This window comes from Chelon labrosus, assembly GCF_963514085.1.
Source record: "Chelon labrosus genome assembly, chromosome: 10".
NCBI classification, from domain to species: Eukaryota; Metazoa; Chordata; class Actinopteri; order Mugiliformes; family Mugilidae; genus Chelon; species Chelon labrosus.
The window spans coordinates 30,296,594-30,311,731 of NC_140360.1; the positions used below are offsets into that span (position 1 = coordinate 30,296,594).

Sequence of the window (15,138 nt, forward strand, 5' to 3'; positions counted from 1 at the left end):
TGTTCATTCTGTATAGGGCTAGCCTTACAACACATTTATCACCATACTCCTTCTCTAACCCTCCCTGCAGATAGAGGACTACTATTTCTAGTCAAGGACACACTTTTAAAATAGCCCTATCTGAATATCTATTGTCATGTAGACATTTGACTCCAGTCTATACTCAGGGCATAGGAAATAAATGAAAACTAAACATTAAATTCTTTCAATTTGACTTTAAAGGATTATGATTAATTATGGTGAGTTTATGGGTTAATAATGTCAGAAAGACAGAATGATACATGAAGCATTCTCTATGACGCTGGCGGAGCTTTCCAGTAGATTTTTACTCTGTCCTGTGAGCACCATTTAGCATAAATGATGATAATGTCCTCTCCAGCATAAATGATGATAATGATGGTAATGTCAATTTCCCTCCGGGAACCTCCCAAATGTATCAATAAAGTTATCTATCTATCTATCTATCTATCTATCTACCTATCTATCTGTCTGTCTGTCTATCTATTTGAAGACGTCACAGTCTGAGGGGATGTCTTTGATAATTTTGATAAACTTTAAGAACAGTTTTTGAAACTTTCTGACAAATTCTTGCAATTCAAATTAAACAATATGTATGTCTTTGCACATCATAAGTTTCAGCTTTATACAGCATATTTATTTTCTATTTATTGTCATAAAATTAATTATCTTATCTCAACTTGACTGAATAACTGAATATTTAAATAACATATGGAAGCTTTGTAGGACAATTTCTGGGAGGACCAAGATGAAATAAGCACCCTTTATCAGTCAAATCTACCAAAAGCCTATGCTAAACAAAGACAGTTTATAACCCCAAAGGGAACATCTCCATTTTGGTACTGCTGTCAGTCTTCTCCACTTGTTAGGTGTTTTCTGTTGTTTACTATTTATAGATGTTTCGCTCTCTTTCTGTCTCTGCCGGTCTCTCTCTCTCTCTCTCTCTCTCTCTCTCTCTCTCTCTCTCTCTCTCTCTCTCTCTCTCTCTCTCTGTCTGCCTGCCTCTGTCCGTCATCTCCCTTGGATTTTGCGGGATGGGTCAAGAGCTTTTTTAGAACCACAACCCTCCAACAATAAAGACTGAGGCAGTTATTCCTGTCAGTACTTGTTCAGTATCTGAGTGCAGTCTTGTGTCAGTCTGGAACAAACCAGCAGCCATGGATGACGTATATAAGGCAGCAGTGAGTATGCTATGTCTTTTGCATTTCTCTATCTAAACCTTGACTGTGAGGTGAGAATTTCTAAAGCATGTAATTATTGGAAAATCATACAACAAACTGTTGCATGTTGTTGCACAGCACTTAAAAACATTTAGAGACCATTGTGGCAGCTGTTAAGATGAACTCTACTCCTGTAATTCCAATGTCAATTTCGATAGCTATAGAATTTTTACGCACAAACTGTTGTAAAATCCACTACCGCAAACATGCAATAATTACAAACTTGTGAATCTACAACATAGAGAATTTTAGAGTTCTATTAATTTTTAGTCTAACATTGAGGACTCTGAGGTCACGTCCTTGGCTATGTTTTCAGGACCATTCCAGTATTGTTAGAATAATTAAATTTCTAAAAACTATTTCTAGAAAGAGCTAATTAATTCATTTTCTCCACATTGTTATTGCATTAGTAGCGATAACTTTGAAACAGCATAGAAAGAAAGAAAATATAAATAAACTTCTAATCTGTTAATACAATTTCAAAACATCAAATTGTAAGTAAAACAAAAAACAATTCTCCAGTCCCAACGTGTAAAGTAATCATTGACCTTTTATTTCTTCTTCTTAAAAAACCTATATCATTCATATGTTGGACAGGACAAAAACAGGAGTTCAGTTCAATTGAAAATGGGTGTTATGCCCAGTAACAGCACAGAGGATAATGTGACAAGGTCATATCCGTGTGCCTGACAATATAACAAAGGACAGTGGACTGTTCATGGGAGAGAAGAGAGGGGGCAGCTGATCTTCTCATTGCCCCACCTCCTTTGAACAAGAATAGTATGTGAAGAAATTGTATCATATTACACTGCAACTATACTCAGTGTAACACAGGCTGCTTCTGTTAAACTCCAACATAAGTGTTAAAAAGAAGTGAAATGCTTTAAAAAAAAATAATAATAATATATACAACATTTGTCTCCCTCCAGGTTGAGAACTTGACAGAGGAACAGAAAAATGGTGAGAAAACTATTATTAGGGCCCAAGCAACGAAGTAGCAGGGACCCAACAGGGCCATGCAACTGGAGTTTCAAGGACCCTATTGTTTTCATACTGTTTATTTTTATTTTTATTATTTTTTTCCTTCTCTTTCTGACTCTTCGCAAGGCCATATTAGTGCCTAAACATGCACGACAAGTCCTGAAACTCTGCAGACACCTCCGGTCGCCCGAGAAATTTAATCTGTAAGGGTCTTGAGCACGGGCGTGGCCAGCTCCTGAAGCCTGTTGTGCCTAAAAATCTGAAAATTTGCACACATATGTAACATCCCAGGACACACTTTATGTTGAAGGGCCATGGCCATTTTGGCTCCTCCAAGTTCCATGACTCGCCATGAAACAGGAAGTTGCATTAAACGTGCTGTAATTCAGCCATACTTTGTCCAAACTGCATCAAACTTTACAGTATCGTTAATGGTCCCTAACTGCACACATCCATAGGTCGATATTCATACAATTATTGTAGCGCAACCTATTGAGAGCAGGAAATGTCTTATTTTGTAGTGTTTGTCAGGTTGATTGAATTCACTTCGAATGTTGTCAGGACAGCCTTACACTTGTCGTGATGAGTTACTGCGAAACTTGTGAGTTTTGTTCTGGTTGTTAAAGTGAAATGACTGACAGTCTCCTTAATTCTGGCACCATTTCAAGTAGTGTGCTACTTTGTCCAGCAGATGGGGCCATTGCATTTCTCTCTGGTGGGCTGTCTGCGTGTGTCTGTGTGTGGGTGTGTGTGAAGCTATTTTAACATACTCTGATGCCTCAGAGAGAATACATTCAAAACAGCCAAGACTTACAGCTGCCGCAGATGATGTGCCCTGAAAAATATTCAACTGCACAGACTATGCAATGTGCCATGGTGCATTGTTACTCCAGTGTATCCCCTGAGACCTGCAGTAACCCCGCACTTGCCCGGCCCTCAACGGGCGTGGGCTGCAAGGGCCCATTCAACGCTGCTTGCCGTTTTAATTATTACTTATTGTTATTTACCTATATTTAGTATTATGTACCTAATGATACTGATTAGACACAAGTATGATTACTACTGTTATCTAAAGGAAAAAATTTATTGATTTCACATTTATATATTAAGAAATAATGGGAATATTAAAACAATTAAAAAATAAATTAGGCACATACTGTCCACTTATCTTAATGTATATGAAGATGTGTTTAAGTAGATAAACACATCTTCCATCTACCAGAAAAAGCAGCAAGCCTCCCAGGAGAGGGAATTTGTACTCTTGGCTGAAAAAAGCAGGAAATTTTCCAAAAACCAGAGACATTTCCTGGAAACTTTTTGGAACACCTTTAGCAAGCATAATTGGTTTGAATTATGAGTGGCAATGAACGGTCTCTGCTCTGTAAAAGATAGTATATAATAAGTGTGAAGAGAGCAACATAAAGACAGCCAGAGTACAATAAGTGAGGATGTGGACTTCCAGAAAAGGTGACCAACACAAACAACAACTTGAGCATTAATACACAGAAAAAATGAGTGAATGAGTGAACTGAGTATTTAACTAATCTCAGTGGTCATTCATGTGGCGTTAAAACACAAATTCTCAAAAAATATATTTAATTCTTTATTTGGATCCTGTGTCGAATTCCTGAAACCTCTTAGTTTATCAGACAGGGGCTTTTAAGGATTTACTTTTGACTCCAGCATTTAAACAACATTACCTGACAGTTCTAATCTTTTAGAGGTCTACTGACATTATTCATATAAGGAACCTTAAATAAAAACAAAATTCTAATAATACAGTAGATAGAATATATACAACTAAAGACTGTGTTCTTATTGTGGAAAGACTCTCCCTGTGTGTGCAATTTAGTGGCATCTAGTCTAGTTTCTTATGCCACACTGGCATAATAAGCAGCCCAATGGAGGAGATAGAGACCACTGATATAAAGACAAGAAAGCCAAATCGAGCACCCTAAGGTTGTACACCAAGTGGAATAAAGGAGGCCAAGGATCAGTGAGCTTCACACCCACTATACAGTATGAAACAACAAAGATCCAGGAGTACATTTAGGAGATGATCTCGTCTGATGAAATGCTTAGCAAATACCTTGGGAAGCAGAAACCCAAAGAGGAAGATAAAGAGGAGCAAAAACCATCATGGGAAGACAAAATCTTGCATGGTATGTAGGACTAGGATATAACAGAGTTGGCTGATATTAAGAAAGTTGGAAAAGCCTGGACTAAAAGACAGTCTGGTGGGTGTAGCCCATCAGAAGCTTTACTTGTTTCTGTTAATGGCCAGAAACTGGCACGACTAGTGTCCATTAATGGGTAGATACATACCTATCATTGAGCGTTAACTGTTTGGCCCTGTCCTCTTTTCCTTTGAATGGTATTCTAACGACCAGTTATCAGGTAGAGGCTCCAGTCTCAATGTGTGAATCGGGTTGAAACTTCTTGGGGACAGAAATTAGGACTGTATTGTAAATTGATGGCTGATTATACCTTAGCCCACCTCCTCTGTTCAGAGAAGTTTTTTCCAGTCTAACATACATAGCTTCCTTTACTCATCTTTCAAACTATCTGTCTTCTCTGGCTAACATTTCGACATTGCCGTCTTCAAGTGAGTGTTCTTTGTCCTTCAGGTGTAGGTGGGCCGCTGAAACATTTCCTAATGAGCTGGTTCTCCTGTGTTAGGGCATGCGTTTGTGGATAGGTTTTGTTTCCCCCAGAAACAATTTTGGTTTTGGCACACCCTTTCTCACTAAACTACATAATGCAAGTGTCTAGCCATTAACAGAAATTAGCTACACCAGTGTTGGAAAAACTATGAATATTACCACCTCATGAAGTTGTTTGAGAGAACGTCCAATGTGTGTAAATATGAAGAATGTAAAATCAAATGGATTTTGCTTGCTTTCACTTTTTTGCTTACTATATAATTCAATGTGTTATCCCATCAATGTAAGGTTTTGGTATTGTTTTACAGTGCAGAAAATAGTAATTACATTCTTAGGTCCCAGTGAAGCTTTTTTTTTTTTTCAAAGAAATTCTCATTGTCAGTAATTAGAATGAGACATAGAGGTTATTAAAGCATTGCAGACCTGTATCTGCATGTCAAATGAATTAATGTTGTCTATGGTCCTAAAAGGACCTGGCCTTAAATTAATTAACTTATTAAAATTGAATAACGTTAGAAGATTATTTGTGTCACCACTTGCATTGCATTTTCATCATAGATGTCCATGTTTGTCTTCTAGAGTTCAAGGCTGCATTTGACATCTTCATCCAGGATGCTGAGGATGGCTGCATCAGCACCAAAGAATTGGGGAAGGTGATGAGAATGCTGGGACAGAATCCCACCCCTGAAGAGTTACAGGAGATGATTGATGAGGTGGATGAGGACGGTATGCCATCATCATTCCGCTTGTCAGATCTATTGCCACCATGTTTGTTTTATGGCATGACTAAGAGAAAAACTGTACAATTAAAGGATAAACAGCTGAAATATGATACTAAAGATACAGAGTCTTTATAACTTTATGCTATATGTTCACAGGCAGCGGCACAGTAGATTTTGATGAGTTCTTGGTTATGATGGTTCGCTGCATGAAGGAGGAGAGCAAGGGAAAATCAGAGGAAGAGTTGGCGGAACTTTTCCGAATGTTTGACAAGTAGGTCTCTGGTCACAATAATGTTTTAATTATCATTAAAGTCAAATGGAATTATCTTGCTGATCTTAATATGAGAAAAGACCCTGTTAGAAAAAGATGATGTAGTTCAGCACTGTACACCCAGAACAGTTTAGTGCTAGTGGGTCCCAGGTTCGCCTCCCACTGTGACCATGGCTGAGGTGCCCTGAGCAAGCATCTAACCCAAACTGCTACCCAGGCGCAGTCCTTAGAGGCTGCTGCCCACTGCTCCAACTGTACACACAACTGTGTGAACAAATGGATGGGTCAAATGGCAGGAACTGAAATTTCTCCATTGCCGGACAATAAAGGGTTAAATTATTATTAGGGGTCCATGCAAACGAAGTTGCAGGATCCCTATTGATTTTGTTGCGATTTTTATTCTTCTTATTTTTATTATGATGAATCTTATTCTGTGTAGCTAAAGCATCACGGCGGTCCCTAAGGGGTGCTACAAAAGCAACATTTCAATATGTCAAAAACTGCAATAACCAACTTCATGAAATTTGGTATACAAAAGCTGTAAAATATTGTGTAGATGCCCATCAAGTTCAGTGACATTATGTGTACAGGGGGTGCTACAGGTGACACGGAAAACTTTCATATGAATTTAAGGCCTATACTAAAAGTATTCACCCAATCCTTATGACACTTTGCAGCCATCATTGTAATATGCTTGCGTACAATTATGCCAAGTTTCGTGAAATTCGGGCTGTAGGGGGCGCTACAACGACTACATGTTTATATCTCACAAACCACCACAGTAAACTGCTTGAAATTTGACAACAATAATCTGTGGATGACTCCTTACAAGCCCACCAACTTCCGTGCAATACGGTCTATAGGGGGTGCTACTGGTGACTTATGCCTCTGTGTCCCGCTTGGGCACAACTTCGCCATGGCATGGACCCCTTTGTGATCGCAACGACATTGCAGGATCCTTATTGATTTTGTTGCGATTTTTAGAGGTCCATGCAAATTAAGTTGCTGGAACTCTATTGATTTTGTTGCAATTTTTATTCTCCTTCTTATTATTATTAGGGGGCCATGCAAATGAAGTTGCTGGAACCCTATTGATTTTGTTGCGATTTTTATTCTTCTTATCATTATAATTCATTCATCTTCTGTACCCGCTTATTCCTGTTAAGGGTCGCAGGGGTCTGCTGGAGCCTATCCCAGCTGTCATCGGGCGAGAGGCGGGGGTACACCTTGGACAGGTCGCCAGTCTATTGCAGGGCTAACATAGAGAGACAGACACTCACACTCACACCTACGGCCAATTTAGAATCACCAATTAACCTAATGTCTTTGGATGGTGGGAGGAAGCCGGAGTACCCGTACCTATGTCGCCTATCAATATAATAATAATTATTATTATTCCCCGTCGCATAGCTAAAAGTGTCTGCCCAGTACAAACTGCAAGGGCGAAAGGAGTCAAACCTGGTAAACTTGGTAGAAGTCCTAGCATGTCACTTTGGCAAGATGTCAATACACATGCCTGCAGCTAGGTGGCGCTGTAATGAGCCAATTTACGTTTTGCCTCATATCTCGAGAACCGCGTGCCCTAGAAACAAAATTCTTTCTCCCTCTGATGCCTTAGATACCACTGGACCAATGGACTCCATGCCCATTTCCGTCTGCCATTTTTTGGAAAAAAATTGCACCTCAAAGCAAAATCAACTCCTCCTTGCCCATTCAACCAATTCTCACCAAACTTGGCATGTATAATTTATGGCAATGATAATGAAAAGTTCTCAAAAGAATTTTAGCAGAGTTATTGATTACAAAGTTAATGGCTAATTGTTTTTTACAGCGTGGCGCAGTATAACTCCAAAGCTAATATTTTGTGAAGTATATACCCAAACTTAAAGGAGTCCTAGAACACATTTTTTGACTATTAGGAATTGATCTTTGAGCCTAAATAATGGCATATGTAAATTTGTGGGGCTGAAAACGCCCCAGGAGCACTGCTAGAGAGCCTAATACAAGGTCATAAATAAGCCCTGCAATGAAACAGTTTGTTTTTCCCGCCCACTCAGCAAGTTCATGAATAATGAAATGAGCTGCGTGCTGATTGGCCAGTTTACCCAAAGGCTGATTGGCCCACATATCCTGAAAGCTGATTGGCCTAATCCACCGGGCTGAGGCTGGAGCCAAAGCCATCGATAGCTAACCGAACTACGTTTACTGCTGAGAAAGAAATTAGTCGAATTCGTCGGCGTTAGCAAACGCTATGCCAATTAGCAACACTAATTCTGCCCTGTATTTTTCGAGCCGGGCAAACTTAGTTTTCAATCCATATAATGACAACAGGTGATCGATTGCATTGCCACAAATGGTCCACAAACGGGGAAAAAACAGGGAAAAACATATCCTTAACCATAACCGGCCATTTGTCATACAAACTAGTCACAAAAACGCAAGACGTCAAACTGATAGCCGTAGAGATAGCTAGCCAAATCATATACAGATAGCTACTATGCCTAATAGCTGATGCATTAGTCATTAACGACACACAAAACACACGAAATCCTAGCGTGATACTTACGGATGTCTGCTGTGGTGTCAAAATCGTTGGCACTGATCCTGGGTTTAATTTCAGGCGCTGTGCAAAGCCGGCCTGATACTTTTTTTTTTTTAAATATATTTTTTGGGGGCTTTTTGTTGCCTTTATTATAGAGACAGCTGAAGATAGACAGGAAAGGGGGCAGAGAGAGAGGGGATAACACGCAGCAAAGAGCCACAGGTCGGACTCGAACCCTGGGCTGCTGCAGCAAGGACTCAGCCTCGGCATCTGGGTCGCCAGCTCTACCCACTGAGCTATCCCGGCGACCCAGCCGGCTTGATACTGTCCGAGGTCGGAGAAACACTCCGGGGTGAAGTGGGCAGAACAAACTACCAACCTCGGGTTGAAGCTCTGTGGAACGCGGTTGTAAATGAACATCAACCATTCCCGCTGACAGTTGAGTTCTTGGGGAAGTCTGTGTAGAGTCTTGACCTGCCCCAAACATCCTGGAACATTACACACATAGTCCGACATACCGTATCCCTCTTGTCAGAAACTGCGGTTAGCTGTCGCTGGGGCTAGCTAGCTAACGCCTCCGCCCTTACAGTGGGCTGGAACATGCAAATTAGAGAGGGTGTATCCAAAAGGGCTGGGCGCCTATTACGTAATATCGGAGCTCTGTTCAGATTTGCCCATTTCAACACGGCCGTTTCTAGTTTTGAATTTGCATACGAAAGCAGGCTGGAGAAGGCGGTGAAGTTTTTGGTGTGGTCCTTAGACACCACTCGGAGCCTAAATTCAACAGGAACAACGTAAATGTGGTTTTGAATTCTAGGACTCCTTTAATCAAACTTCATAGCATTGATAATAATATGATTCTGTACAAACACCCCTACTTTTGTGACCCTTGGTCTCTAGGTGGCGCTACACAAGCAATATTTCAGTATCTCAAAAAGTGCAATAGCTAACTTCATGAAATTTGGCATACACAATCTGTAATATATTGTGTAGACGCCCATCAAGTTGCATGAAATTACGACAACAGGGGGTGACAGGTGTCACCAAACATTTCATATGACTTTAAAGACTATAACCCTTTGAAGTATTCACCCAATCCTTATGAAACGTAGCAACCATCATTATAATGTGCTTTGAAGTATTCACTCAATCCTTATGAAACTTAGCAGCCATCATTATAATATGCTTGCGTACAATCATGGCACGTTTTGTGACATTCGGGCTGTAGGGGGGCTACAACAACTACATGTTTTTATCTCAGAAACCACCACAGTAAACTGCTTGACATTTGACAATAATAATCTGTGGATGACTCCTTACAAGCCCACCAAGTTTCGTGCAATACGGTCTATAATGGGCGGTACTGGTGACTTATGCCTCTGTGTCCCACTTGGGGACGATTTTGCCATGGAATGGACCCCTTTATGATTGCTTGCGATCATCTATTTCTTCTTATTATTATTAGAATGATTAATCTTATTCTGCTTAGCTAAAGTGTCTACCTCGGACAAACTGCAAGGGTGACAAGGCATCAGACCTGGTAACTTGGAAGAAGTCCTACCATGTCACTTTGCCACGGTGTCAATACACATGCCTACAGCTAGGTGGTGCTAATAGGCCTTTTTACGTTTTGCCTCATATCTTGTGAACCGTGGGCCTTAGAAACAAAATTCTTTCTTTCTCCCTCTGATTCCTTACATAGCCCTGGTTCTAATGGACTAGGCCACGTCCATTTCCGCCAGCCATTGTTTTCCGCCATTTTGAATAAATTGCACCTCAAACAAAACCCAACTCTACCTAGCACGTTCATCCAATTCCTACCATGGACAATGGACAAAGATAATGAAAAGTACTCAAAAGAATTTTAGCAGGGTTATTGATTACAAAGTTAATGGCTAATTAATTTTTTATTGTGTGGCACAGTGAAAGCTAATATCTTGTGCAGTATTTACCCAAACTTTATCAAACTGCATAATCATTGATTCTGTACAAGCACCCCAACTTTTGTGACCCTTGGTCTCTAGGGGGTGCTAAAAAAGCAACATTTCATTCATCTTCTATACCCGTTTAGTCCTGTTAAGGGTCACGGGGGTCTGCTGGAGCCTATCCCAGCTGTCATCGGGCGAGAGGCAGGGGTACACCCTGGACAGGTCGCCAGTCCATCACAGGGCTAACACAGAGACAGACAACCATTCACACTCACACCTACGGCCAATTTAGAGTCACCAATTAACCTAATGAGCATGTCTTTGGATGGTGGGAGGAAGCCAGAGTACCCAGAGAGAACCCACGCAGACACAGGGAGAACATGCAAACTCCACACAGAAAAGCCAGCCGGCCCATGGATTCGAACCGGTGACCTTCTTGCTGTGAGGCATCAGTGCTAACCACCTCGCCACTGTGCCACCCTAGCAACATTGCAATATCTCTAAAACTGCATAGCTGTTCATGAAATTTGGCATAATCTGTAAAATATTGTGTAGACGCCCATCAAGTTGCGTGACATTACTTTAACAGGGGGCGCTACAGGTGACACGAAACATTTTATATGACTTTAAGGCCTATAACTTTTGAAGTATTAACCCAATCCTTGTGAAACGTATCATTACAATATGCTTGCGTACAATACTCAGAATCAGAATCAGAATACTTTATTAATCCTTCAAGGAAATTTGACAACTGTAATCTGTGGATGACTCAAGCCCAGCAAGTTTCGTGCAATATGGTCTATAGGGGGCGCTACTGGTGACTTATGCCTCTGCGTCCCGCTCAGGGACGACTTCGCCACAGCATGGACCCCTTTATGATAGCTTGCGATCATCTAGTTTATTATTATTATTATTATTATTAAAAAGGTTAAACTCAGTGAGTAGAACTATGTCTGTGAAGATTCTCATTGATCCAGGTCATGGTATATCCAAAAAAGGTTCAAAAAAGGCAGCTGGAGTTTTTTGAGAAGACATTTCACTACTCACCTGAGTAGCTAGGGGACTGGTGGGAAGTTTGAGGTTTAAATAGGAACTCCTACTGAAATTTGCTTGTTGTGTAAACAACAAGCAAATTTCAGTTTTAACTTCTGTCCAGAAGAAGTTTAAACTCCATTCACACCTTGACACTGCCTCTGACAGACAAGGGTCGTTAGAGCACCATTCATAATGAAAGAGGACAGGGACAAAACAGCTCCCTTCAACGACAGGTAAGTACCCAAATGTTAATGGAAATTTGTTGCACCGGTTTCTAGTTGTTTACACAACAAGCAAGTTTCAGTAGGAGTTCCTATTTAAACCTCAAACTTCCCACCAGTCCCCTAGAACTGAAGAAGCTACTCGGATGAGTGGTGAAACTTCTTCTCAAAAACTCTACAAGTCCAGTTTCCCCTTTTTTGAACGTCTTTTGGACAGTGAGTAGAAGGATTTCTTTCTCCTATTTTGAGGAACGGAGATGGTTACATTGACTTGGAAGAACTGAAGACCATGCTGGACTCCACTGGAGAGGCCATCACCGAAGATGACATTGAGGAGCTGATGAAGGATGGAGACAAAAACAATGATGGCAAGATCGATTATGACGGTATGGGGCCCAGCCCATTAATAGCACAAAGGCAAAAACGAAACATCAACTTTATGACCAGCAGACTGTGTTCATATGCACAGAATTTGATAGTGTGCATATGCAGAAACTATAATTTACTAGTATTTGAGTAATCAGCATAGTATTCTACTTTATAACTTATACCTACTCCTTACAGACCATATCAAGTGGACTGTCTTCTTAGTCTCTAGGTGCTGGCTCAGACATGCATTCTGCAGCATCCTCTCACGACAGTCCACACAAAAGACTAGCCTCATATTAGTGTATGATTTCGCATGAACATCCGTGAACTGATTGTTTCATAAAAATCAAAACAAAGTCACAGAGATGAAACAAGATCAAATAGACCCAACTACTTGCTCTTAGTGACAAAAAGTAAAAGAGTTTGAAGTTTCAGGTGGGCAGCATTCACTAATATTCCTATTTAAAACTCATCTATCCATAGAGTATATTAAAATATATTCAGAATCTGTACAAAGCCAATTTTGTAGTCTTTGTGAATTCTCATTTTATTTTTTATTAGTCTGGACTACCATAGTATGAAACACAGCAGTCTTCAAAGTCTTGCATTATGTACTGAAAAAAATCACAATTACAAGATTGCAGCATGCACATACTGTGAGTAGTAATTCAATGGCAGTCCAATATTACCTCAGGACATCAAGCATTGTACAAAGCTCCTGTTCTTGTTAAGAATACATAACAAGACAGTAGACCCTGGAAGGCATGTGGACCACACAAAAGTAGCCTAATGATGCAGTCAATAACAGTTATCAACATGGACAAATTAATTAAACAATAAAAGGGAAAGCCGTCTTTATGGCATTGTAAATCCAGCATCAGTAAAAATTAAATTCCAAGTATTGACTATTGACATCATCTAACTAGTGCACTGTATTTCATAAAAACAGAAAGATACCTGGGATGAGTTGTGAAAAAGAGTTTGTTATTCATTCATTCATTCATCTTCTGTAACCGCTTATTCCTGTTAAGGGTCACGAGGTCTGCTGGAGCCTATCCCAGCTGTCATCGGGCGAGAGGCGGGGTACACCCTGGACAGGTCGCCAGTCTATCACAGGGCTAACACAGAGAGACAGACAACCATGCCTAATGAGCATGTCATTGGACGGTGGGAGAGAACCTACGCAGACACAGGGAGAACATGCAAACTCCACACAGAAAGGGCCAGTCGGCCCATGGAGTCGAACCCGGGACCTTCTTGCTGTGAGGCATCAGTGCTAACCACTGCCGCCCACAAAGAGTTCATTAAATAATTCCCAATACAATAGGTTGGACTCAATACGTTCCAAACTATCTCTGGAAGGATTTTCACACTATGGCACAGTTAAACAACACTAGAACACCTCAGCTGCATACTTGAAATACTACAGATTAATGTGTTACATTTGGCTGTTGTCCCTGTTCAAAAATTTTTGGCATTAAGCAAATTAAGCACGTGGTTTTTATGTATACTCAGTTCAGTTCAATTCAATTCGATTTATATAGCATAAATAACAACACAAATTGTCTCAAGACACTTTACAACATCCGGTCTGAAACCTTTTAACAGGAAGAAACCTTGAGCAGAACCCAACTCATATAGTGACATATGATATCACAAAACTCTGTAGTATGAATGGTATTAACATTACATGCTTAACCAGGCACTGTCCTGTGAAGGGTCGCAGGGGGTACTGGAGCCTATGCAAGCTGTCATCGGGTGAGAGACAGGGTACACTCTGACAGACAACCATTCACACTCACATGTCTTTGGACAGTGGGAGGAAGCCGGAGTACCCAGAGAGAACCCACGCAGACACAGGGACAACATGCAAACTCCACACAGAAAGGCCCAGTCGGCCCATGGATTTCAAAAGCATCACTTTCACATAAAATTTAAACTTATGTTTCACATGTAACCCCATTGGTCTCCCTTGTAATGCCATGGGAATTACATATTAACACCATGGCGTGTTCCAAATCCACATGTTTCCTATGTGTAGCACAAGATTCACACATCACAGCCTACATTAATTACAGCTGTACTATTGTTGTGGATTCAGTCCCATCAGTCCAAATGTATGTGGCGAGTAGGTTAGCACTGATGCCTCACAGCGAGAAGGTCCCAGGTTCAAACCTGGGCCTTTCAGTGTGGAGTGTTTGGTTCATTGGTGATTCCAAACTGGCCGTAGGTGTGAATGTGAGTGTGAATGGTTGTCTGTCTCTCTGTGTTAGCCCTGCGTTAGACTGGCGACCTGTCCAGAGTGTAACAGGATTCATCCTTAACAGGAACAAGCGGTTACAGAATATGAATGAAAGGACTTTACTTATTGGTGAATGAATGTGTTCATCACCTTGGTCACATCGGTAAACTTTATTATGAATCCAAACCTGCAAAGTAACTTAAGCTGTGTAGTGGTATAAAAGGTGTAATATTACTTCTAACATGTAGTGGGGGCGGGCAGAAAGTAGCAGAGCCTTGACATCATATCTGGGGACAATGGTGGTATTAAAACACAGAGTTGCAACCCCTTGCGAATACGCCACAAGTAACACAGGAGTAATTTCTAAATGACACGACATCTCCAGGTACCAATCCTGAGTAAATAGTGCTTAACATGCTGTGTACATTTTTTAATGAGTCAGTTATAATGCTGGCCTATGCATACTGCATATGTGAAGTATAGTTTTACTAGTGATAATATATTGACTTGTTTGTTGTCTCTGACAGAGTTCCTGGAGTTCATGAAAGGTGTTGAATAAAGGATTTGGCTTGCTTCACATTACAACATCTATCTCCACTTTGTACTGACAAGATCATCTAAGGCCCTTCCTGAAGACACATCCTCCTTTGTCTGCTTTAAACAATATACAATGCTTGTGCTGTCAGTTATTCTCAAATTATTTCACCGAGGCCTTAAAAGGTTTGCAAAGAAATGTCAGTGAATACAAAGATACTAATGACAAATCAAAGAAAGACTATTTTAAATAAAACTATTTCCATAATTGTGTGTTTTCTTTATCGTAATAGGTCATGTAATGTGTTCATTTAAACACATAAAAAAAAAAATCATTTTACATATTGAGAAAAATAATGTATAATATTTTCTTATATCAGCTAGATATTTTT

At 40.3% G+C, this 15,138-nt stretch overlaps 1 protein-coding gene across 1 annotated transcript; it reads left to right on the forward strand.

Moving 5' to 3' along the window:
* Window positions 1-1,175: 1,175 nt before the first annotated feature.
* On the forward strand, window positions 1,176-14,771 carry LOC311493779 (troponin C, slow skeletal and cardiac muscles-like; the record flags this gene model as incomplete). Its single annotated transcript, XM_084552563.1, has 6 exons — window positions 1,176-1,199; window positions 2,168-2,198; window positions 5,462-5,608; window positions 5,761-5,875; window positions 11,851-11,987; window positions 14,740-14,771. 6 exons carry the CDS (start codon window positions 1,176-1,178, stop codon window positions 14,769-14,771), a joined length of 486 nt encoding a protein of 161 aa, XP_084408689.1.
* Window positions 14,772-15,138: the final 367 nt, after the last annotated feature.